Raw genomic sequence first — 24571 nt, 5'->3', positions numbered from 1 at the left:
GGTCCCGGCGGCCACCGCGGCTCTAGGCCGCTCTAGGCCGCGGCTCCTCCTCTCGATGGTGGAACTGGGTGGAAGCGACGCTCTAGCCTCCGGGTCCGCCAGAACTCGGTCGCCCCTGGCGGCCCTGCCGATGCCCGCCCCGAGCCGGTGCCGCCGCACCACAGCACATCACACCACTGCTCGTTCCGAACACTTTATTATCACCGTTGGCGCTCGGTGTCCCCCGTGAGGAGAGTGGCCGCGCCGCGGAGACGGGGGATAAGCCGAGCCCGGCAAGGGGCACCGGGACTAAGGAGGGGAGGACGCTGGAGGGGAACGGGGCTGGGAAGAGCGGGACAAGGAGAAGCTGGCACCGCACAGCGCGGTGCCCGCGGCGTGAACGGGACGAGGGCGGCGGGCGCTGTGCCCTCGAGACTGCGACAGACCAAGCCGAAGGACCATGGGCCGAGCGCCCGGCTCAGGCCCGGCCCATCGGGCCGCAGGGTCCCGGGGCAGGGGAGTGAGGCAGGGCGACAAGAGCTAAGGCAGGAAGGCAGCCCCGGTGCAGGGTCGGGGGCTGCGTGCCTGCTGTCGAGTCCCCAGGGCCAGCGGTGGGAACCCGAGGGACCACAGCTCCTCGGCCGAGGGGAAGGAGGAGCAGCTGAAGTGCAGAAGTGATTCCAATGACAAGTAGTGTTACACGGGACCCCTCCACCCTGTGGTGGGGGAAATCAGTCAAAAGAGATTAGCTGGGCCTCGCTGCTGCCCTGGGGCTGCTGCACCGGGGCAGGTGCCGGTGGGGGCTGCTGCTGCTGGGGGGCCCCTCCAGCTGGTGCCATCTGAAAGACAGGAGGTGGCTTTGTCACCCAACTCATCCCTCTGGGACCCCAACCCCACCAGGGCTGCAGCACTCACCTGCTGGTAGAGGGGCTGCTGGCCAGGCAAATAGGTCTGCTGGGCTGGCAGGCTGCTCATCGTGGCTTCCTGGCCCGGCAGGGCTGACATGAGGCCCTGGGAGAGGCAAAAGGGTGGCTGTCAGAGGGGCTGGGGGATGCACAGCCCATGCAGGGCAGAGGTGAAGGCCCACAGCTTCTGCCAGGCCTCCCCCTTTCCTGCCACCAGTTCCCCAGGCTAGAGCCAACCTGCAGCTTTTCCCCAGCCATGCCTGAGAAGGGGCAGGGTGTGCTCACCTGCATGCCATAGGGCTGGTAACCCATGGAAACTGACTGGCCACCCATGTAGCCCATGGCGCCCGACTGGGGGGCCTGGGAGATGGCTGGGATGCTCTGTGACTGCGAAGCTGCGCTCTGGGGAGGAGATAACAGTAAGAGAGGGTGCAGACAGCGATAGCTCATCTTAAACTAGTGCCTCAGGACCAGCACCACTCTCTCAGCTCTACTGGAACTAGGTTGTCTTCCCTCTGTGCCATTAGGAGCCCAGGACTGGCTCCAACCACAGCCCACTCCCACAGCCAAAGCAGCAGCAGATCCAGCCAGCCCTTTCTGGCTCCTGCTCAGAGAGCCTGATGCTGAGATGAGGCAAGGTACCGCAGCCCTCACCCTAGCTGCCCACAAGCCACTCTGCCCTCACTTGCCTGGTAGCCCTGCGTTGGGGTGGGCTGGTAGGATGAGTACGCTGGAGTGGTGGTGGGCACTGCCTGCCCCTGCTGAGCTGCCTGCCCGCTGCCTGCACCTGGCTGGTACATGTAGGCGTTCACCATGCTGGGATCTGTGGTGGAGAGGGCAGAGGTTGAGGCAAGCAGCTTGCTTTCGGCTTCCACCTGCAATGCATCAGCTCACCGACGTACCTGTCCCTGTGACGGGCATGGCAGTGTACGGCCCTGTGCCCCCTTGTGCTGCCTGGTTCATGTACACACTGTGCATGGGAGAACCCTCCACGGAACTGGCTGGGCTGAAGGTGCCAGGGAAACTCGTGGGCCCAGAGGGCTGGTAGATCACCCCGCTGGCTGCAGGCATGGCCTGGAGCTGTTGAGGGAAGAACAGCAAGCTTTAGGCTGTGTCCTCAGGGACCTGGAGAGAGTGTCTTTGGCCCAGCAGCCATACTTGGGCATAGGGCAGTGAGAAGGCTGGCATCTGGGCTCTCATCTGTATGGTCTGCTTCTGCTGCTCTAGGCGCATCTGCCTCTCTTTCTCCTGCTCCTGCAGTCGCTGGATGGCCAACTGCCGCTGCATCTCCAGGTACTCCTGCAGGAACAGGGCTGTGATGTCTAGAAGCTGGGACCCCAGCATCCTCTGTTGCCAGGGCAGGCAGGCTGGCTGGCTGACATAGCCCTGGCGATTCTTCCACACCTCACCTGCTTCTTCTGCCTCATGATCTCCAGCTTCTGGGCCAGCTGGATCTGGCGCTGGCGCTCGGCCTCCTCTGCCGCACGGCGCAGCTTCTCCCGGTGCTCCTCTCGTAGTGCATTCAGAGCCCCACGCGCGTCCCGGATCTGGGCCAGTTTGTCCTGCAGCCCTTCATAATACACTGGGGAAGGGAGAGACAGCTTCAGGGACCCCCTTGAGTGCTCAGACCACCCCTGCCAAAACCAGCAGACCACCTCCTTGGCTTCTCTCCAGAGAGGCTCTGCCACCACAACCCCGGTGCTAGGGGAAGCCCTGGTAGGTGCCCGCTTCTTCCCAGACCGCCTGCCCATGCCCACAGCTGGGCGGTGCCCACATACGCCTCCGCTCATCCAGCTGGTTGAGCAGCTCCAGCAGCTGGGGGTGCATGTTGTTGATGGACTGGAAGAGGGACAACACAGCAGAGTCATTGGTGATGCTGCGGCCCCGCATGTGGTTGCTCTTCATGCGGTTGACAAACGTGGTGACTGCGTTCTGCAGCGCCTTCAGGAACTGCTCGTGGTTCTCCTCAGACTCGCCGTTCTGGTACTGCTGCTGGAAGGAGAGGGCAGCCCATCAGCCCCTGCTCTCCTATGTGGAGAGCCTGCAGCCAGCCTGCAGAGCTGCATGGCAAGGCTGAACAGAGGACTTGGGCACTCCTGACCCCTCAGAAGCTGCCAGACACAGGTCCAGGCTCCCTCCTACCTCAACCACGCTGAGTGGGGCAGGGTGGGCTTCCCCGGGCTGAGCAGCTGGCTCTGTGAGGGACAGAGGTGCTGACGGTGTGGGGCTCTTGCGAGCTTCCTCCTGCTTCTTCTCCCAGTAGTTGCGGTTCAGGTACCGAGCCAGCTGAAGAAAGAGAAGGAAGATGAGCACCACAGCCCCGTGGCTGAGTAAGTCTGGGCTAACCGTGGCTGAGTAAGTCTGAGTAACCCTGGATCCTTACCTCTGGGTCAATGTCCTCAGCCAAGGGAGCAGAGGAATTCTGGAAAGAGACAGACAGGGAAATCCACTTCAGAGACACCAGAGACTCACAGCTCCCACTCTAATGTCCTGCTTGGGCTTGGCCATGAACAACCACCAGTGCTCAGCACCAGCAGGAGACTGAGCAGAGGCAGCCACATCCTTAAGCCAGATACATACTGCAGCTGCAGGAAGCAGCAGAGGCACCTAAATGCTGGCTGAGCATTTGTGCTGAAAACACAGAGGTGCTGTGAGAGCAAGGAACTGAATGGGGCAAATCTTTTCTCTTGGCACAGGGATTAAATCTGATGCCAGCAGGGCAGGCTCAGGCTAGGGAAGCAGCCCGTGCCTGGCCACCTCATGTGCAAGGGCTGCTGCGAACGTACCACGGGTGGGGAGTAGAGTGTGCTGACTGGAGGAGCTGAGGATGTGACAGGGGTGGGTTCAGCCTTCGGGTACATGGAGTAGGAGGTTTTCTGTCTCTGCAAAACACAAAATCAGACAAGTCCAGGACTGTCCAGACTCCTTCAAATCACCCAGTCAGAAATAGGTTGGGTACATTGGGTGGGTGAGGCTCCCAGCAATGGCCAGGCAGGGTCAGCAGACTCAGCCTCACACTTTGAGCAATTCCCAGCATGGCTAGAGCTCACAGCTTGGGCACAGCTGGTTCTGAGGTTCAGGACTACAACACAGCATGTGCCTGGATCTGCTTTTGCCCTCTCACTCCATAGGTCCTACAACTTGCTAATTCCAGGACAAGCCCAGCTAGGAGATGCCCAGCACATCTGGGCTGTATGGCAACGACAACCCCAGAGGCCAAGCAGGGCACAAACCATCCTCTCCTTCTCTTCAGCCTCTGACTGAGACAAGGCAATAGCAAGCTGGAGCTCTTCCTCCTCTTGCAGAGCTGTCTCGTCACGCTTTGGAGGCAGCTGCAAGTGGAAAGATGAGAAAGAGGTCAGTAAAGGGATCAACAAGCAGGTCAGGATCACCAAAGGGGAAGCTGCTCACCTGGGACTGCTGAGAAAGGGGGCTGGTCAGGTACTCAGGGGGCAGTTCAGAAGTGGCAGCAGCTTTACCCTCAGCTTTCCTGTAGTCAGAAAGAGATGACAGTGCAGGCTGAATGCTCTTTCCTCTGCCCTGGAGCCCCACGTCTTCATAACACCACTGCTATAAACCCCATTCCCAGGAGGGAAGGGAGCCCAGCCCAGCCTGCACAGCCAGGGAAGCCCTTGCTCTGCTCTGCAGGAAGGTGGCTCCACACCAGGCTTCCCCACTCACAGTCCCAGTGGTTGCAGGCAAAGAAACACCACCGAGGGTACTGACTTGTTCAGATGCTCATAACATGGCTCGCAGACTCTCACTTCTTTCTCAATCCCAAACTTGGGGATGGTGGAATACTTGGAGGAGCATTTGCCACAGAAGATCTGCCCACAGGCCCTGCAGTGATGCTGCAGAGGATAGGAGACATCAGTGCAGTACCAAGACACCCCTTGACTGTTAGACATGAGACACTCCTGGCACTTCCCTGCTGGTGGCCAGAGAATGTGGAGCAGTCCTGGCACTTCCACACAGGTTCAGAGAGTGCTGCCAGCCTGAGGGGGCTGAGCAGGACCAGTGGACCCAGAGGGGCTGGAGCAGCACTCACCTTCCGTGTGACAACCCCAAACTGCACTCGGCACCGGTGACACTCCTCAGCATCCACCCAGTCTGGAGCCTGGTGTGGTGAAAGAAAATTGCATCAGGACGGGAGGAAGGCCTCACAAAGTGTCTCCACTGAGCCTTTTGAGCTCCCACAGCTGACCACAGCACTCTCATGAATGGGGGAGGCTGGAAGCATTTGCAGCTCAAAGGAAATATTAATCCCCACAGGTTTTCTCCTCTCAGGGAGACTGTGATGCTTTCCCAGCCAGCCAGAGACTTTCTAGGAATGTGTCTGCACAGCAATCACTTTAGCAATGCCCTGCTGCTGTGTTCAGACTGCTGTGCTGCTGGAAAGCCACCAGGTAGAGAATCATAGAGTCAAAGATTGGTTTGAGTTGGAAAGGGCCTTTAAAGGTCATCTAGCCCAAGACCCTGCAGTGAGCAAGGATATCTTCAACTAGAGCAGGTTGCTCAGAGCCCCATTCAACCTGATCTGGAATGTTTCCAGGAATGGGGCAACTACAACCACTCTGGGCATCTTGTGCCATGGTTTCATCACCTTCATTGTAAAAAAATTTCTTCCTTGTATCTGGTCTAAATCTTCCTCTTTACATTTAAAATCACCCACACACACCTTGTTTTGTTGCAATGGGCCCTGCTAAAAAGCCTGCCCCCATCTTTCCTGTAGGCCCCTTTTAAGTACTGAAAATTTTCAACCAGCTTTCCTTGCAGCCTTCTCTTCTCCAGGCTGAACCACCCCAACTTTCCCAGCCTCTCCTCACAGAAGAGTTGTTCCCTCTCTCTGACAATTTTTGTGGCCTTCTCTAGACCTGCTCCAATTGATCCAGGTCTTTCTTGTGCTGTAAGATAAAGACTATCTCCTGTCCTGGTCAGTTCTCCACTCAGTCTGGTAGGTTTAAGCTAAATTGCTTTACACCACCCTAGAGCTGCCTGTGTGACAGAGGGGAGCAGCACATACCCAGCAAGGTCTCCAATCTCCATGAAATGGAGGAATACAAGAACTGAAAGTTCATCAGGAAAGGCAGAGGAGAGAAAGATCTGTCTTAAGGCATCAGCTCTCTCCCTGCCAGCAGCACTCACCCTTTCTGCAGCAAACATGGCATCGCTCTCCTTGAACTCTGGGAACACATGACCTGTAGAAGTGACAGTATCCTGCTGTGCAAGGGCTCCTCTGGCATGGGGAGGCCATGGTGCTTCAGCCTCACCCCACAGGTCCCAGCCATAGGTACCGGATTCAGCTCTGCATGTTGTCCCTGGCCACTGTCTCCCTCTGACACAATCAACAGTGATCTCACTGCCACAAGGAGGCTGGGGGTGAAGCCCACGCAGCACTGGGCTCTTGGCCAGGCCCCTGAGTGCACAGGACAATTCCCCATTGGTTTCCCTTACACACCAGTAAGGGACAGTGGGGCCCTTTGGAGGAGGCTCATTTCTCAACACTTGAACTAAGCACAGAGGGTAGAAAGCCTCTGCATGGGCTGATAGGGCTTTAGATCTCAGCCCTTGGGTGGCAGGAGTGTGGCAACACTGGCCTGGCACAGGACCAGGACCTCCAGGATATGCCACAGCCCGTGGAGGTTCTGCTGCACAAAAAGGTAGACAGCAGCACATCCCTTCCCTCCCCAGAACACTGCCATCCCAGGGCCACACTGACACAGAAAGCAGGAGCATGGACCTATCTGGAAGTGCTAATGAAAGCCTGGGGGGAGGAACCACCCCGGTGTAAATCCATCCTCAAGAGGACACTGGGATTTGCTGCCAGTTTCCTGAAGAACATTTGCATCTCCTGCTTTTCAGTCTCACTGCCAACCCATGGCTGGGCCTCCAGGCCCAGAGTGAGGCAGCTCTGGACCCTGGGACAAGAGGTGAAGTCTCTGCAGTGGGACTCACTCCAAGGTTCACTGGGTTCTGGGCACCAATATTGCCAGTCCAGACTTTGCAAACACTAGGCGGGATCCTGACACTAATTCCCTCTTGGGCAAGGCCCCTTCCAAAGCATAGTTGCTTGGCCAAGTGTCCACCCACCTTCACCCACAGAGTCCTCACCTTCAACCTTCATTATCTGGTAGGTGTCCTGCACCACCTTGTACTTGGGCTCATTGCGGAAGGCGTGAGCCCAGGCCTGGATGAGGTACAGGATCTTGCTGCGGACACTGCTCTCCACTTGCCTCTGCACAGACAGGGAGGAGAAAACCAAAAAGCTGAGAAAAATGAAACCCAGAGGGTGCTGTGAATTCCCCAGAAGAGAAGCCAGGAATATTATTCAGGGAAATAGAGACTTTATAGAGTATTTCTGTGAAGAGTTGTTGGGAAGCTTCAATAAGGACAATCCACGCCAAGGACTACATGCTCCCTCAGCTTCCCCACTTCCCCCTCCAGCACAAACAACAATAGGTCCTTCAGAGCAGCAAGGACCAACTGGAAGAGGGGTGTGGTTACAATGCTCTGAAGAAAACACACACAGAGACTCACACAGATGCCCCCTGGGCAGCACAAGCACTTGCCCCACATCTCTGTTCATCTTCTTACAAGAGCTGCTCATCTCATACTCACAGGACCTACAGCTCCTGAGCTGGGCAGAACAGCTCAGCCCACCTCACCTGAGCCCAAACAGCACAAGTTCACAGGCAGAGGGATGTCTGCAGGGTGTTGGTGCCAGGCTGTCAGAACCCCAAACACTAAGACTCCTGCCCAAGCTGGAACACCCAAAGCCACCTCATGGTGTGACATGTTCAGGACAGCTGGGAAGTTTGCCCTCTGAAGGCAGAGGTGCTTGTTCTGCAGCTCAAGGAGCTGGAGGAAACTTGGCAAGCCTGTTCCTATCCTGGCCAGCCTCCAGAGCAGCCCTGTCATCAGCTGACCGAGTCATCCTGCACTCACATGACCAGCTGCCCCAGGTCCCCTGGGAAGCAAAGGAGCATTGTTAAGCTCCGGTTTCAGCTGAGAGCTCGGCCCACACAGCATGACCTACTGACAATTCCTGGAGCTCTAAACTTCTACAAGATTTGGCAAAATCCTGCATTCCACACGTGCCACAGCCTTGAACCTGCTCAGAACTAAGACCATTTTACCAGCACTGGGCATTCATGAGCAGCAAAGTACCAAGTGTAGGAGGAAAAGTGGTCTGCAGCAGTTAGGAAAATATGCAGACCAGGACTGGAGAGAATCAGAGGATCTCTTGATCTGATCTCCTCAGCACTGGAGTGGCTGCACTACTACACTTGGCTGTCAAGCTACAGCAGCATTCCTGTCTCAGCAGGAGATCCTGCACTGAGACTGGGTCAGCCCCAGCAAGAAGGTGACACAAGGGAGACGCCCTGTTGTGGTGTGTGAGGTGATGGGACTCACACAGCTCATTCACCAAGCACCTGGCTCATCTGGAGGCTGTAAAGGAGGAACAGCACTACTTCAGCAAGCTCTTGTCTGGGCATGACTGTTCTGGAGCTGGGAGTTGGAGACAGGAGGTCCTATTTCCACTTTCCTCATGGAAGTCTCCAGACCAAAGGCACACAGAGCTCCTGCAGGCATCATGTTATGTCAAACTGGCAAGTGACAGCTTGGCTACAGTTTGGTCTGCACCCTGCAAAGTCCTCCAACAGTCCCACAGGCCAACAAAACAGCCATGACGAAGAGGAAGCTTCTAACAGTTCTTGCATTGCTGCATTACCTTCCTGCATGTCTCACACTGTACTAGGGGAGGGAATTCTACTCACTGCTGCTTGAGTCCTGACTGCACCTTCCCGAGCATGACCTCTGTTCTCCTTCGCTGTCTTAAGCCAAGCCAAGCATTGCCTTCAGGACTATTTACTACGAAACACCCCAGACCTTTGCAGCATAATCTGACCTCACTTCATGGTACAGCCAATCATTCCCTTTCATTCAGGGCACCTTCTGTCCCCAGCAGGTGCTCCTCAGCTCCCTGCACATCACCCCTTACAGTTTGCTCTTTCCTGAAGCGCATTTCCCAACAGTTCCCCTTCCGTTCCTTATACGAATGAAAGAAGGGATACACAGAGTCTTTCTCCTTCTGCTGCTCCTCTTACAAGCTCATCCAAAACCATCAGTAAAATAAGGTACCTTTACCTTGAGTATTTCCTTCAGTTCCTCCATAGTCTGTTTATTGGCCACCTCATCATGAACTGTCTGGCCACAGTTTTTCACCACTGACTCCATGACCTGCAGGGGCAAAGGACAGTATTAGCCCACCAGTTTTGTGCCTCTTTGTGCCCCACCATCAGTCCCAGCACAAGTTACAGGTTTCTGCCACAGCACACCACGATGGGGGCATCATTTCAGCAGTAAGTAGCTGAATCAAAGTAACATCAGGCAAAGAAATCCACACCACCACGCTGGAGTAAGCCACACTTTGGCTGCATGGTGGCCTTTGCACCTCTTGTATGTAGAGACAGAACCCATGGACAGTGTCTTATGTTCCAGCTTTGCCTGTTCCTAACTCCAAGATGGAGCTAAAGAACAAAACCCACAGCCCGCTATCAGTCATGAAACCTCTGAGCTGGAGCCAGGAGTGGGCCAGCTCTGAGCTACAACTCCAGTGGTCCCCATGTAGGGAATGCTGAGCAGACTGGGCAGCCCAGAAGGAAAAGTCAGGACGTTCCCTGACCCATGGGCTGGGCCCTGCAGTACTCATGGTTTGGGCTGACATTACCTCCAGTGCATAGAGTGCCACATGGGGATTCTTGTCATTGACTTTCTTCTTGATAGCACTAACAGCATATTTTGCTCTGGGTAAGGAAAAAAGAGAAGGTGTCCTCAGGTCAACAAGAATCTGACAGGGAGATTCCACTAACCCCACTAACCCCCACCCTAACAAAAAAGGTACAGTCAGCTCTGACCTACATGACTGCCCTAAAACAAACTGGGAAGAGAAGGAATAAACACATTTAAGTCTGAGTTTCTCTGAGGATGTCAGTGCAGCTCCAGAGATCAGGAAAGTACCTCAACACACCAGGGTGAAGGGGATAACTGAAAGGCTTTTCCAAAAGGGGGTAATGGAACATGTGTTATCGCAGGCTGACAGGCCTGGGACCGTCAGGCTTTGCCTGCAAGAAGAGCTGTGCTGACAGCACACCCACCAGTCGACAGCACTTACTGGGTATCTCCCTGACGGATCATGTCGCAGATCTGCAGGATGGATTCCCAGTCTGTCTCCAGAAGGAGCTGGCTCGTAGCCTTATCTGCAAGGAACAAACCCATCAGGCTGCTTTAAGCAGTTCTACCGATCTCGCCGTTGCTCCGTGATCGCTGATTCATGTGCAAGAAATTTCTCCCGGAGCCGGCTCTACCCCGGACCCGAGCACACGGCATAAAGCCCCAGTTTTTCTCGGAACGCGCCAGCTCTTCCCCTTCAGAGGCCGCAGGGCGCTTGGTAACCCCAGACCTGCCGTACCAGCTCCTGAAGGCCCGGACCCAGACCCGCCCCGGGCCACACCGAGTGCCGGTCCCGGCCCGGACAGCGCCGTGCCCGGCGGCAGCAGTCCCACCGCCCCCACCAGCCCCGTGCCCGGCCCGCCTGCCAAGGCCGAGCGCCGCAGATGTCGGCCCGGCCGGGAGGCACATCGCCCGGCCCGGCCTGGCTCCTGCCCCCGCCCCACTCCGCAGAGGCCGCGGCCGATACCGAGGAGCCGCTCGAAGGTGCCGCCGCCGCGCCCCATCGTGTCCCCCAACCGCCGGCCTGGCTCTACCCCACCGCCCCCTCCGCGGCCGCTTCCGCTTCCGGCTTCCTGCTTCCGGCAGGGGCTGGGCAACTTCCGGCGGGGCGGGATGGCGGCGGCGGGGCGGCCCGTGCCCACGTGCCTGCTGCTGGGAGCCGCGGGTGGTGGCAAGACCCTGCTGGCCAGGCGGCTGCGTCATATCCGGCGGGGTCGGGGGGTCCCGGGGTGGGCCCGGCGGGGCGGGGGTCCCGGGCGGGTCGTGTCCCCATCCCAGCATCGTCGTGTCCTTAACGCGCCGCACAGCTGAGCGCCGAGGCGGGGCCTGCGGAGCTGGGCGAGCCCCCGGCCACGCTGCCCACGGTAGGCAGCGTCCGGTAGGGGCCATGAGCCCTTCGGCAGCTTCAATGCGGCCGAGGGTCACCGGTAAGCGGGCACGGCCGCACCCAGCTGGTGGCTGTCTCGACAGGTGGGCACCAATCTGACCGACCTGCGGCTGCCGCGGAAGGTGACGGTGCGGGAGCTGGGCGGCTGCATGGGCCCCATCTGGCCCAGCTACTACGATGAGTGCAGCGCTCTCATGGTGAGCGGCCACGGCACCGGAGCTGTGCACAGGGGACCACCAGCTGGTGCGGTGGCAGCTAAGGACACCGCCGCCGCCTTCCACCTCGGGCACACCTGTGCTGCCACCGCTTTCCCTTCTCCCGCAGTTCGTGATCGACGCCGCCAGCCCCACCCAGGTCTCCTCATCCTGCGTCCAGCTGCTGTCCGTGCTCTCCGCAGCGCCGCTCGCCTCCGTGCCAGTGCTGGTCCTCTTCAACAAGATGTGAGGAGGGTGGTCGGCACCGAGGGTAGGGCACGTGGGGACACCTTGAAGGCCTGTGGCAGCTCCCTCAAGAGCTGTCATATCCCTTCCACGGGGTGATGTGAGAGGAAGCCCAGTGTGCTACATTTTGCTGTGCTCCCCAGACGTTGTGGGCAGGGGTTTGGCTGGGCAGGAGTCATCTTGGTGGGCTAAAGCAACCCCCTCCTCCTGACTGCAGTGACCTGCCCTGCTACATGTCTCTGGCAGAGATGAAGTCGCTGTTCCGCATGCAGGACGTCGTCTCCTGTGCCACACAGCCCATCACACTGCTGGAGACCAGCGCCCGCACCGGCACCGGCCTGGCCGACGTCCTGCAGTGGCTGCAGGCTGTCCTCGGAGACCAGCGCTCACCCTGACCCAAGTCCTGTCACCAAAGAAGGTGGCTGGCAAGCGGCTGCCCTGAGCAGGGCCCAGGACATCAACATGGGCTGGTGGAGGGTAGGAGCCCTGTGGGACTTTACAGTAAAATTTCCACCATGCTACCCAGGCTGGTGGCTGACCTGTGCTTGGATGGAATCCCTGAACTTTGGGGCAAGGGATAAGCAAGAGCCTGAAAAACCAGACTTGTGCTGGTACCTCTACTGACAGGGAAGGGTGGTCACAGTGGTCATGGGCACTGGAGGTCAAGGGCATTTGGTGCTGCTAGCAGGAGCTTAAGCCCTGGGAACCAGCCAGGGCACAATGGGGAGGCCTAGAAGAACATGGACTTTGAGTGGGTGCTGTGAGCCACAGCAGGCTAAGCTATAGAGATGCCTCAGCTGGGGACACTTCAGGAACGGCAGCAAATGCCAGGCTGTCACTGCTCTCCAGCACTCACCTGGGCTTGGAGAATGGCTGGATGTATGGAGAACGCAGCCCCTGCCTGCACGGATAACCCAGCCCATGCCCACACTGATAGGCCCCAGCTGGATGGGCAGCTTCCTCCCCCAACAGTGCCAGGGCCAAGTCACATGGGTATTGGTGACTGTCTGGGCCTGGCACACACCATTACACAACCCTCACTGGGTCTCTCAGTGCCATGCTGCAGGGGGACCAGCTGTGCAGGGCTGGAGGCTGCTGAGAGTGTGCTGTGGTGAAAGGGGGCTCCCTTAGCTGGGAACTGTGCACCACAATAGAAAGTGGCTCCTGGGGCTACATGCAGTGAGGTAGAAGTGGTCCTCCTGCAGTGTGGGCTGAGCTGGGCTCTTACCCAGGGCAGCCTGGTGGGCAGACAGGCTGTGGCAAGGAGCCCGAGCACACCCTGCACACTCTCAAGTGACGCTGACACACCAAACCTGCTTGCCAGCTTCCAGTCCAACCAGTCTGGACACAGCAACACTTTAATGGGCTGGGTGAGCCTGCAGCCAGAGCCAGGGAGCTCCTCTGCCTAGCACCTGGCATCACAGTGGTTTTTCCAGGCCCGTCTTGCTGGTAGGTGCAGTGTGTTGCAGGGTGCCTGGCCTAGGGGCATCTGCTTGCCTCCTTTGTGGGGATGGTGTCAGCCACCTGCCCTTCTGGTGAGCCAGATGTGGGACTGGAGATGGGTCAGTGCCTGGCAGCTCCTGGCTCTGGCCTCGCTGCTCCTGGGCAATGCAGAGGAAGCTGCAGTTTGTCTCTCCTTCAGTGTCCTTCTGGAAACAGCCCAAAGCTGGTGTCTGAGCACGCTGGAACACATACAGGGTGGGGAGAGCTGTCCTCTGCTAACAGCAACTACTCTTGGGCAGGGACTCTGCCACTGAGCAGCCTGGAACAGAGCTGTGTCCTGGGACAGTCCTGGTCCTGCTGTGTCTCCAGGGGCTCTGGCACTTGGAGCACCCATGTCCCTGTGGCACAGCGTCCCCGTGGAGCTACCATGTGATGGGTGCCAATAGGTCCTTCATCACTGCATGCTGGAGGCCGCTGCAACTCCCATGGTCCCGGTGCTTCCCTCACCACATCATGATGGCTTAGAAAGAGATGGATCCAGTCCCTGGCCGCAAGTACAGTCCTGTCCTGTCCCACTCCCTCCTGGGGGGTTCTGTCACTAAAAGGAGAGACACAGTACCTGAGACCCTGTGTGTCTGCTGGTGGGGGCAGACAGCACTGCCCCACCCTGAAAGCAGACAGTATCTCTGAATGTCCCTGTTCCCCTCCTGACCCTTCCCTGTCCCTGTGCTGGTTCTGCTGCCAGTGATGCCGACCCCAGGCTACAGCAGCACCAGAGTTCCAGTGGCCCTGGGTACTGGGGCAGCCCAGCCACTCCCTGGCATGCTCAGCCCTACATCCTCAGCTGCAAGGTGTGCCGGCTATAGGGCTGCCTGTGCCAGCGGAGTGAGGGGAAATGAAAGGCTGCCCATCACTTCATGGTCCCTAGCAGTGCTTTGCCACAGCTGGGCTGACCCTGCTCTGGCACAGAGCAAAGCAATGTCCATGTGTCCAGCCAAGCTCCCAACATGCTGGAATTTCCCTTTCCCCTTCATGAGGCCTCACCTGGAACTCAGGCATGTCTCTCTCTCTGCTCATAAATGGAGTGAAGCCTCTGAATGAGAAATCTTTTATCTTCCCCTTCCTGCAACAGCAAGAACATTGCAGTGAGCAGCCATGGGATGTACTCTTCCATGGCCAAGGTGGCAGCAGTGCCAGGGTTAGAGCCTGAATCTGACAATCCCAGGGTTGAACCAGGGTGTGGAGCAGCTGGGACCAGCCAGGGGCAGGGGGCAGAGCTCACACACATTGTCAATCTGCTCCTTCAGCAGGTGGATGATCTTCCTCTGGCCTCTCACCACTTGGATGTTGAAGTAGATTGCAGCTCTGCAATGACAGAAGGGGAGGATGGCAGCCAGGGTGGGACGCTGGGGGATGCTGCACTCCAGGCACTGGGGTGCAGAGCTCTGGAATGATGCCTCAGCTCCCAGCTGTGGCAGTGAGACCCTTGAAGCATGGGTTCAGGGTTCAGCCTCAGGCTTGAATCTGCACTCACAGCAGGACCCCAGACACGAAGAACAGGGGGAAGGTGTTCTCCACCAGGTGCTGGTGGACCCAGGTGAACCAGGTGATGTTTGGGTTAGACTTCTCCAGCACTTGCACCCAGGTCTTTCCTGACTCATACATGGTTTCTATCCCCTGGAAGGGACCACAGGTTTCTGATGGCCGCACCCTGAGCAGACAGAGCAATGTCAGAGCAATGTGCAGCACAGCCAGCTGCTACACCTAGCCCAGGGCACTGCCTGGCCTTGGATGTCGAGCCCTCCAGGGACTAAGCCTGGCCTGTTCCAGCCATCCCCAGGTGAGGAGGACATCCTTATTCCCTTGTTCAGCATCAGGAACAGCTGGGAGAAGTGGGTACAGTCAGCTGCTGCTGGGCAGTGACAAGCCTCTGGGCTGACCAGCACCTCCCTGCCTAGGGCAGCGTCACGCAGCCCTGTGCTGGGTACACCACCATGTGCCACCACGGCTGGGGAGGCATGACCTGCCCATGTCCCTCTATTTCACCAGGCAGCTGGTGGTTCAGCAAGTACTCACGACCAGATGGTGTAGGAGATGAAGATGGCTGCACCCAGGAAGAACGGGAAGCACAGCAGGGTGATGAAGACGGTGCTCATGTGAGACGCTTGCCAGGGCTTTCTCGGGGACTGGCAGTTCTGCATCAGGCTGGTCTGCAGACAGGGAGCAGAGTCCCACATGCTGCCATCTCTGATGAATCAGCCCAGGAGTGCAAGCAGGATGAACTGCCCCCTTCCCACCATCACATCCTGCCCACCCTCCGAGAGCTGAGTGAGCCTGGGGTCACCCAGTCCTCAGCAACATTTCTCTCCCAGGAGGATACAGCTGCTAAGGCAGAGGCAGCCTGTGCAGTGTCACTATCACTGCAGGCTGCCTGTTACAGGGACACCTGGAGAGCTTCAGGAAGGTGGGGGGGGTAGCTCACACCTTTTTGATGTAGAACAGCAGCAGCAGCTTCAGCATCTGCATGGCTGGCAGGAGTGGTGCAAAGACAATGCCCAGCCTGGGAGAGAGGGAGGAAGATGAGCTTGTCCTGAACCGGGGCCCCAAGAGCCAACACAGGCAGAGCCAGGGGCAGCACAGGGCACTGACACCAGCTATTGTCAGGCTTTCATAAAGCAAAGAACAGCTACACTGTGCAGGGTTTACTGTGCAGCCTGTTGGGGCTGGTCAGTAGCTGAACTTTTCCCACCACGGGGCAGGGGCTGGCTCACCAGGTCAGAGTCTGCCCATAAATCAGCTCCAGCACATTTCGGGCGATGTCAAACTCAGGCCTCTGCTTCCTTTTCAGCCTCTTCTCCAAGATCAGCCTGGGAAGGAGAGAAGCTTTGCTCTCACACTGCTGCTGGTGGGGGTTATGCTTGGCACCCCATCTTTTCCCCCAGAGTCTGGGTGCACCAGGGCAGTGCTGCCTGAGCAGCAGAGAACTGGGGCTGTGCCAGGGATGCCATACTGGTAGGGGACCCCTCTTGGGGCATGTTACCTCCAGACCAGCTCTCCCAAGAGTGTGTCCAGCAGGGTGAATATGAAGTCCATCACCACAAAGCGATACAGCTCCTGCCCCACACAAGTCTCCCAGCACTGGAGAGACAAGCAGAGGTGGCATTAAGTGGGAAACAAGGCCTCTCCTCCGCTTTTCTGTGGCCCCCATGGGGTGTGAGGGGCTGTGGGACCTTTTCCTCCCCTGCACCCCTTTCCCAGCCACCCCAAGTTTGGGGTTCCTCTGTCTAGCTGTGACTCCTCTCTCTGCAAAGGACAGACAATGCCTGCAGTGCTGCCTGGTAAAGCCCTGTCCCTGCTGCCTGCCCATTCGAGGACGGAAGCCTTGTCTTTGTTCCATACTCTCTGGACAAGGGACAGTCTGCATGGCACAGCTTCCATGGTGGCAGCACCAACCTCCTCTGTTGAGCAGACAACTCTCCGCCTGAGCCACTGGTAGCAGAGCAGGCCAAGGACCACCATCTTCAGAATGAGGTTCCTGGGGAGCAGAAGCAGTTCTGGGAGCCCCCCAGCCCTGGGGATGGAGGGGCTGAGCCCCACAGAGAGATTGCCCAGCCCCAAAGCCTCCTCCCACCTCACAAGTGAGGGTGCAGGAGTATCCTGCAGGACACTTCTTTAACCCCAGCCCCAGCCAGCCCAACCTGCAGATTGCCACGTAGACTCGTGCCACAGGGGAGTCCTGCTTCTCCCACAGTGCCAGCAAGTTGTAGATGTGGGGCATCACGGCGTTGAGGAGAGACACCACAAAGGGCAGGACCAGCAGGATGGCTTCCTGCTGCCACTTGCCACCACCCTGCGCTCGGTGCTTCTGCTGAACCTGGTGAGCAGGTACCAGGGTGAATGTACAGCTGCCAGCAGCCTGGTGCCATCAGGGAGGCTAACAGATCCCTGTGCCAGGAAGGGAGCTGCAGTGGGGCTGCTTCTGTCCCCAGGGCTGCTCTGGCTTCCTGCCCCAGTACCACAGCCCCCTACACCAGAGCAGAAGATCCTGTGGTGAGGGGCAGCACTCACCATGTGCATGTGCTCTGACAAGTAGTGCACAGCTACCACACAGCCCAGCACTGTGCCCAGCGAGAGGGTCCAAGCCAGGAGAAGCACAGTGAAGTGCCCCAGCTGCCGGCAGAGGCTCCGGGAGCGGGAGCGTGACCTCTGCTCTGCCAGCAGCTCCTGCAAAAGAGCAGTGCCAGTGGTGCTGAACATGCTCTGGGACCAGGTTTGGAGCCAGGGCTTGTCCTGTTGCACTGAGGTGGGACCCAAAGGGATGGTGGAGAACGCACTGGTGGAAGGCAGGGGTTGGGATGTATTTGCAGCTGCAGGGCTCCCCGGTGCAGCAAGGAGGAGAGGGGTGCTGAGCCGTGGGGTCCAGAGGTGCTCCTATGAACACCCTCACCTGCTGTTCAGTGCAGGGTGCGTCAGGGTCAACTCCAGCCCAGCTCCTCACCTTCAGCTGGGTGCAGATGTTCTCACACTGCAGCTTCACAGAGCGCCTCTGGATCACCTTGAAGTCCCAGGCACAGAAGACTTTGACAGCCAGGTCTCCTGTGGAGCTGCCCACACGGTAGCTCTCACAAAACGAGCAGTACATGCTGCAGCAAGGAGAGGGCTGTCAGGACATCAGGGCTGAGTGAAGGGGGCAAGGCTGTCAGTGCTGACCCACCTGTACACCAGCAGGATGCAGGTGAGGAGGAAGGAGACACCGACACTGAACACATAGGCCAGCGGCATGTTGTATGGGAGCGAGGGGCCTGTGAGGGGACTGGTGCTGCCATTGGGGCTGGAGCCACAGGGCTCATTGAGGGTGGCATTCCTGTAGTAGCCATAGTACAGCAACGAGTGAGTGAAGTAGCCCTGTAGGAAAGCACATAGCAAGGTTCACACTGATCTCACTGGTGCCCAACTCTCTGCCCAGCCTGGCACACCTGTGCCAGCTCACACGGACAGAGCTGTGGGCTGGGGCAACACATGGTATCCCTTTCCACACCCACAACCTGGCAGTCCTAGAGCCCCAGCTGCACAAGGACAGGGTGTGGGATATGGCCTTGGCAGAGATGCAGGGATGAAGGGCTGGTCCCCAGGCTTGGAGCAACCACTGGCCCTGGGGTGCTGGCAGTGCTTACCGCTCCTGTGAGCAGCTCGAGGCCGGTGAAGGGCTGGGGATTGGCAGAGGCAGGCGGATACGCAGCCTGCATGGCCACCACAAAGACCGTGAGGATGAGGAATGAGATGATGTTGAACATAAGGAGATTCTTGAGGAAGAGGAAGTAGGAGAGGACACTGGAGCCGAAGCGGCCTCCTATCTGCTTCAGAGTGTAGTGCCAAGGCTGTGCAGCGGCGAGCAGGGAGAGGAGCCTGTACCAGAGGCCCCGGCAGCCCTGGGGAGAGGGAGCCCGTGGGGAGCACTGGGGCCAAAGCCTGCACTAGTGCTCCCAACAGCTCCTGTGCCAACCTGCGCCCCAGACTTACGAGGACAGGGAAGTCCTTGAACCCTCTGGAGGCTGAGAAGGAGGCACGGCACTGGACATACAGCCTTGTGAGATCCCACTGCTCACTCAGCTCCTGCCTGTCCAGCAGAGAGGGGTGGCAGAGGGTGGGACAAGCCTTGGGATGGCTCCAGCTGTGAGAGCCCTGCCTGGGGTGGCAGGACAGGACCTACCGGAGGGTGCACTTCTCTGCCAGGCTGAGGGGAACCGTGAGTAGCATGTGGCTGCGCTGGCTGGGGGAGAGGCTCAGCAGCTCCTTTGCCAGTAGGCTCCGCTTGTCTGGGGACATGAGGGGCTCAGTGGGACACTGCCAGCCAGGACAGGGCATGCCTGTCCCAAAGCAGTACTTCCTGGGAGACTCTCACCTTCCAACTTGGCCGTGGCAGGGTCAGTCTCCAGGTCACGCTGCCGCAGGCTGGGCCGTGCTGTGTGTCTGAGCTGCTGCAGCGGGGGGCGGCTGCTCCGGCGCCGTAGTCGTGCGGTGCGGTTGTAGTACTGGGAGATGATGGCCCCACGGCTACGTCCTGTGAGTAAGAGGTGGCCACGGGAGAGCAAGGCAGCTGAGCAAGCTCTTCCCAAGGGCCTGCGGAAGGGCCAGAGGATGTGTGGCACCTACCAATTGTGCGACTGGGCATGCTAGCCAGGATCTGCAGGCAGGTGGAGGGGTAGCTGGGGTGCCGCCTGCCCTGCCTGGGCTCCAGCCAGGTCACAGCACAGGCATCTGGGACAGCCACGCACTCTGGGAGATGGGCAGCAAGATGCAGAGTGGTGAGAGCCACAGTACCCATGGCTCCTATCCCTGTGGCCCTGCTGCTCTGCTCTGGCACAGAAGCCAAACACCTGCCCGGCTGGGTGCTTCCCCTGGAGCATCCCCTTCTCTGGGGACCCTCCGGGTGTCCTGATGGGCAGGTCTATCCTGCTGTCTGCACCAGTAAAGGTGTCAGCAGGCTCCTGTAAGTGCTTTGGCCACAATCTTGGCACAAGCTCTGGCTAGCCCAGGCAGAGTGAAGGATGGTAGATAGCCCTGGGCACACATGCTGTCCCTTATCCCACCCCAATTACAGCTATTTACCTCTGTTCCTTGCCTGCATCTCCAGCTCCAGACTCGCCTCTACCAAGCTGCTCTGCTCCTGGATGAGCTGGTGGAAGGAAGTGTGCAGAGCTCCTTCACTGTCCGGGCTTGGTTCCTGGCTGCAGGGACATAGATCTGCTCACCTAGGGCTGTGCTGGGTTCTGGGGCCTGCAGGATGGAGCCCTGGCAAAGCCTAACCATGCCTGTTGGAATGGACACCTAGTGCCGGCTGAGCACAAGAGCTGCCATCCCCTGGAAGTGCTGGCCGGGGGCTGCAGGATGCCAGAGGCCAAGCATGCAAGGGCTTAGGCTGGGCAGGGTCACACTCACCAATCGTTGTCGGTGTCCTCAGGGACATGGAGCGTGAAGGATGGCAGCCGGGACATCCTGGATAGGAACCACGCTCTCACCAGTATGCTGCCTCAGCCGACCCCGCCACGGGCACCCACCGGCACTCAGCTCCCACGGGGTGCTGCCTGCCCTCCGGATCCTGCAGGCGGGAGCACGAGAATTCACGGAATTAAACCCGTGTCTAAACTGGGGGCTAATATCAGGGCCAGCACGGCTTCCAGCAGGCAAGGAGCAGCGGCGGGGCAGGAAGGAAGGGCGGGCGGATGCGGGAGGTGGCTGCGCTGGTGGAGCCCGCCCCGGAGCAGGGAGCCTCCGGGGCCGGTCTCGGGACAGAGACTGTCCGCCCCGCGGCACTGACCCCGGCACTCGGCTTGGGAACGACAGGACCTGCAGCCCCGGGGCCGACACCTCTGCGCTCCCCCGCCAGCGCCCTCTCGAGGCCGGAGAGCGCCTCTGCCGGGGCTGCACCACCCGCGCCCAGCTCCCACCGACCGTCGGCGCTCCCCGCTTTCATCTTTCTCTCGTCCTTCTTCCTCCTCCACTGCCCCTGGGCCCCGCAATCCTCTCGGGGCAGATCTGATGAAGCTTCCCTGGGGGTGGGACTCCCGGTCCGTCCCGGTAACAGGAACCGACGTAGACGCGTCCCGAGGCTCCCGTAGCCTCCGCCCCCGCCGCGGCCGGGGATGGGTGCGAAGCCTGCCCCGTTCACAGGCGGGGACAACCGACTCGCCGAGCCACATCCCTGTGCCAATCCCGCAGAGTACCCCTTTCCCCTCCGAACGCGCTCACCGGGGCCGGTCGGGCTCCGGGGCTGACCCGCAGCACGAAACACGTCGGAGGGCGCCGGACGTTCGTCGTGGGGCTAGCGTAGGGCCGGCTGGCGCTCCCCTGCCCTACGGCACTGCCCCAGACACTGCCCTGGGGTGGCGCCGGCGCCGGCAGGGACAGGAGCTGCTGCCGGCCTTCCTACTGCGCGGAACCGAGGGGCTGCGGGTCTCGTGGACAGCGGAGAGACGCGGAGCAGGCCCAGCGATGCGCGCAGCAGCCAGACGAGGGAGATCTGCTCCCGTCTGCCCGAGCACAGCGCAACCCGCTCCACTCTACCCTACCCCGTCGTGTCCCACCCGTCCCGTCCCGTCCCGTCCCGTCCTGCCCCGCCCCGCTCCGCTCCGTCTCGCTCCGCCTGTCCCTCTCCGGCCCTCCCCGGGGCGGTGTCGCGCAGAAGCAGCAGGGCGCAAGGCGGCAGGTCCGGCGCGATGGAGGGTGTCGCTGGCGGCGCGTATGGGGCGGCCAAGGCCGGCGGTAGCTTCGACCTGGGTCGCTTCGTGCAGCAGCCGCAGGTCCTGACACGGATTGCCAGCGCGGTGAGTCGGGCGGGACGGGGCGGAAGGGGACGGCACATCACGGAACGGGGCCCGCGCCTGGGCCGCACCACAACAGCTCCGCCAGGCCTTGCGGCTGGCCGGCCCCGCACCTCGGAACTTGCACGGCTTGGTCCAGCCGTTCCCTCCCTCACAACCCAACCTTCTTTTCTTTCCTGTCCGCGTCAGGCCCTCATGGCGTGGCCCGGCCATTCCGTGCCCTGCCCCGGCGCAGCCGCGGCGCTGGACGCTGAGCCGAGCCCTGCCTGTACTGGTGTCTCCAGCCTGGCAGGGCACGGGCAGTGCTGGAAGGTCCCCAACGCCCCGGTACTGCCCTGGTACCAGACACTTCCTCTCATCTCTGCAGATCTTCGCCCTGATCGTGTTCTGTTGCCTGGTCGGGGAGGGCTACACCAACGTGCCCACCTCCTCCCAGCTCTTCTGCGTCTTCAACCGCAACGAGGATGCTTGTCGCTATGGCATCGGCATCGGCGTCCTTGCCTTCCTCGCCTGCATCTTCTTCTTTATGGTGGACGCCTACTTCCCCCAGATCAGCAACACCACCGACCGCAAGTATTTGGTCCTGGCAGACCTCGGCTTCTCAGGTACCAGCAGCCGTGGGGCAGGGCTGTGCCTTCCGTGTCTGCCACAATGGCTGCCCTTGTCCCGTGACGTGGCTGCCGGTGCCTGGCGAAGGGAGTCGCTCCCGCCTGGCATGCTGCCCGTGGGCCACGAGCTGCCTGCTCAAAGCACTCCAAGGAACCACGGGGAGCAGCACGTGGGCAGCTGGGCTGGGCTGGGCTGAGTGGCTTCACTGAGTGGCTGCACTGGGCTGGGCAGCTGGGCTGGTTTCTGCACCTCTCTGATGGTGGCAGCAGCCTAGTGGCAGCAGAGTCTGGCCTGAGGACCTGCCTGGAAGCAGCAAGATGCAGCCTTAGCCCTTCACACCACCTTCCACAGGTCTCTGGACATTCCTGTGGTTTGTTGGCTTTTGTTTCTTGACCAACCAGTGGTCCTCGACGCCGGCTGAGGATGTGTACATTGGGGCTGACTCAGCTCGAGCTGCCATTACCTTTAGCTTTTTCTCCATCTTCTCCTGGGTGAGTAAAGCTGCAGTGGAGCCTGGCCCTGCCCTGCTTGGGAGGGAACATGGAGGGGCTCCCAGGGCTCTGCACCCCTGACACCTTTTGTCTTTCTAGGGCCTCCTGCTTGCCTTTGCTTACAAGAGATACAAAATGGGGGTGGAGGACTTTGTTCAAAGCTACATTGACCCCACCCCAGAGGTTTCAACCCCGTACTCCAGCTACCCCAACATCAGCCATGACAGCTACCAGCAGCCACCCTTCACCCAGACAGCAGAAGGCCCAGAGGGTTACCAGCCCCCACCGGTGTACTGAGCCCTGGTGGGGACCGCTGTACCAGTGCAATTCTCTTCGATGTGGTGGGAGGGGAGGGACCTGTGACTTGAAGGGGGCATGTGGGGTGGGAGGGTGACAGCTGCTTTGTGTGATGGCCACTGGGCCTTGGTGCTGGGGTGCAGGGTGGGCATGGTCCAAGTGATGGAGCTGAGCTCTCCACCTCCAGAATCCAGAGCTTGTTGCATAGAGGATGATTCAGCACATGTTGGGTGATTTGTAACTACTGATCTCAGCCCTGCAGCTCCAGAGAGGGTGTGTGTAGAGTGGCCCCAGCCAAGTTCCTGCTCTGGATGTTGTGCCTTGGGGGAAGCAGTGGGGTGTGGTTTGTCCCCTCAGCTTTACCCTTGTCACTGCTGCCCTGGCTTGTCCTGGCACTGGTGCCTTTCCAGCCCTGCTGGCTGCAACTCTTCAAGTGCTGGCCTGGCTGCTGCAGCACAGCCGGGTGTCCAGCTCCTGCCTTCCACCAGCTTCCCATGCCTTCCCCTGTGGCTGCTGCTGGGTGAGCCTGATGCCAAAGCCCTCTCTTCTGACTGCAAAATCCCCTGCTGTGCCTTCCACAGTCTGTGATAGAGCTGCTGGTGCTCAGATGATGTGGTTTGGGACCTGTGGGAGCAGTGAGCACTGGGATCTCAGCAGGGCTGTGTCTGAGGGAGCTCCTGGAGGGCTTTCCTGTTGACAGAGTACTTGGCACCCCTTGATGGCTTCCCACCAAGCACTGCATATGCAGTGGTGAGGCTGCCATCCCAGGGCCCTGCTCACAGCCTGTGCTTTGGCTGCCCCCAGGGTACCCAGGCAGGCTGGTCAGCTCAGGTTGTTTTCTGCTGTTGCAAAGCTGTTCCCAGCAGCAGTGTGCGGTGTGTGAGCTGTCGCTGCTGGGGCTGGCCTTCAAATAGCTCTTTGTTTGTCACTGTAGAGATGGATTAAACTTTTTCACCTCGCCAACATGTGCCTTTCTTCTCTTGGGAAACCAAACTGGATTCCTCCCCTCTCCCTGAGGGTTGGAGCAAGGGATTCCAGGCCAGGAAGCAGCAGAGCAGCCCAAGCCAACTGTGCTGCAAATAGCAGACTCATGCTGTATCTATTTTTAGGCAAGCCCTCCTCCTGCTCCATATAAGTTTGTTGATAGAAAGTTTCGGCAGAGAGTTCCAACACCAACCCCTGCTACCAGCCATCCAGCACAAGCCACTGCTGTGAGGAAGTAGCCTGTGCTGTTCAGTGCAGGGAGCCTTTTCAGAGCAGAAGCTATAAAACACACAGAATTTTATTATTTATTGACCTAAAGCAGTAGCAGTGCTGCTGTCCTTGTCCCTAAGGGAAAAGCCCAACCCTGGCAGTAAAGCACTTGTGTGTACTACAACTGTTGTCACTCCCAGCAACGTCACGGGAGTAGAGATTTCAGGCAGCTGTTGTGACCTTGTAGGGAGGTGCATGCTCTGAGCTAGGTCTAGGCAAACAGTAAGCACTGCATTTGCACCTGGATACTTGACCTCGCCAGAGCCAAGAGCTACTGCTCTGAACTTGTGAGCGCTGGCTTACAGTGAAAAGCATTTTTTCAATGAGCAAGTTAAAAAAACAACAACTTTCCAGAAGCCAAGTCAAGCAAAGGGGGAAGAGGATCCTTCAGTCAACTTGCAATAGAGCAAGAGTCAACCTTGAGAATTTCTGGAAGGCTAGGGCATGAGCAAGACACAAAGTTGAGAACCACCCACTCAAAGCAGAGACCCTTTTCCAGGTAGCTGGAGCTTCACAGAAAGAGTAGCCCAAACTTTCACATACTAAGTTTTGAGCCTCCAAACCCCTCCCACACAACTCAGGCACTGAAGTGGTAGCACCAAGCTTGGACTTGGGCAAAATCCTTCTCATTTTGGAGAAGAGGATCTTCCCAAAGTGAAGTTTAGTTCTCCCCAAAAGACTCTGCCTTAGTACACAGACTGCTACTGGACTG

The 24571-nt window shown here is 59.0% G+C and overlaps 4 protein-coding genes across 5 annotated transcripts; 2 read left to right on the top strand and 2 right to left on the bottom strand.

Moving 5' to 3' along the window:
* Window positions 1–184: 184 nt before the first annotated feature.
* On the bottom strand, window positions 185–10674 carry HGS (hepatocyte growth factor-regulated tyrosine kinase substrate). Its single transcript, XM_054170655.1, has 21 exons — window positions 10585–10674; window positions 10060–10144; window positions 9616–9691; window positions 9033–9125; window positions 6996–7119; window positions 6030–6082; window positions 4933–5001; window positions 4611–4735; window positions 4296–4374; window positions 4118–4216; window positions 3671–3766; window positions 3268–3306; window positions 3027–3170; window positions 2663–2876; window positions 2294–2466; window positions 2043–2183; window positions 1787–1964; window positions 1574–1707; window positions 1170–1286; window positions 895–990; window positions 185–818 (listed from the first exon to the last, which is right to left on the bottom strand). The coding sequence occupies exons 1-21, from the start codon at window positions 10619–10621 to the stop codon at window positions 711–713; spliced, it is 2280 nt and encodes a 759-aa protein (XP_054026630.1). The 5' UTR covers window positions 10622–10674; the 3' UTR covers window positions 185–710.
* A 50-nt stretch (window positions 10675–10724) lies between these two features.
* ARL16 (ADP ribosylation factor like GTPase 16) lies at window positions 10725–11969 on the top strand. Its single transcript, XM_054170828.1, has 5 exons — window positions 10725–10819; window positions 10924–10981; window positions 11088–11201; window positions 11329–11444; window positions 11662–11969. The coding sequence occupies exons 1-5, from the start codon at window positions 10731–10733 to the stop codon at window positions 11837–11839; spliced, it is 555 nt and encodes a 184-aa protein (XP_054026803.1). The 5' UTR covers window positions 10725–10730; the 3' UTR covers window positions 11840–11969.
* Window positions 11970–13937: 1968 nt separating this feature from the next.
* TMC6 (transmembrane channel like 6) lies at window positions 13938–19644 on the bottom strand. 2 transcript variants are annotated; one of them, XM_054170675.1, is made up of 18 exons: window positions 19497–19644; window positions 19041–19163; window positions 18790–18948; window positions 18598–18703; window positions 18408–18504; window positions 18062–18316; window positions 17602–17792; window positions 17386–17530; window positions 16956–17111; window positions 16586–16761; window positions 16341–16422; window positions 15928–16025; window positions 15659–15754; window positions 15372–15447; window positions 14964–15097; window positions 14422–14598; window positions 14174–14252; window positions 13938–14010 (listed from the first exon to the last, which is right to left on the bottom strand). In XM_054170675.1, the coding sequence occupies exons 1-18, from the start codon at window positions 19513–19515 to the stop codon at window positions 13939–13941; spliced, it is 2241 nt and encodes a 746-aa protein (XP_054026650.1). In that variant the 5' UTR covers window positions 19516–19644; the 3' UTR covers window position 13938. The 2 variants fall into 2 exon arrangements, with proteins under 2 accessions (XP_054026650.1, XP_054026651.1); XM_054170676.1 differs by lacking the exon at window positions 19041–19163.
* A 1434-nt stretch (window positions 19645–21078) lies between these two features.
* SYNGR2 (synaptogyrin 2) lies at window positions 21079–23560 on the top strand. The gene is made up of 4 exons (XM_009898001.2): window positions 21079–21211; window positions 21576–21813; window positions 22169–22308; window positions 22408–23560. Exons 1-4 carry the CDS (start codon window positions 21104–21106, stop codon window positions 22603–22605), a joined length of 684 nt encoding a protein of 227 aa, XP_009896303.2. The 5' UTR covers window positions 21079–21103; the 3' UTR covers window positions 22606–23560.
* The last annotated feature ends 1011 nt before the right edge of the window (window positions 23561–24571 follow it).

This window comes from Dryobates pubescens, chromosome 20 (genome assembly GCF_014839835.1).
Source record: "Dryobates pubescens isolate bDryPub1 chromosome 20, bDryPub1.pri, whole genome shotgun sequence".
In the NCBI taxonomy this organism is placed as follows: Eukaryota; Metazoa; Chordata; class Aves; order Piciformes; family Picidae; genus Dryobates; species Dryobates pubescens.
Note: the sequence above shows the minus strand (reverse complement) of the source record. Positions and strands in the feature narration are given on the sequence as shown.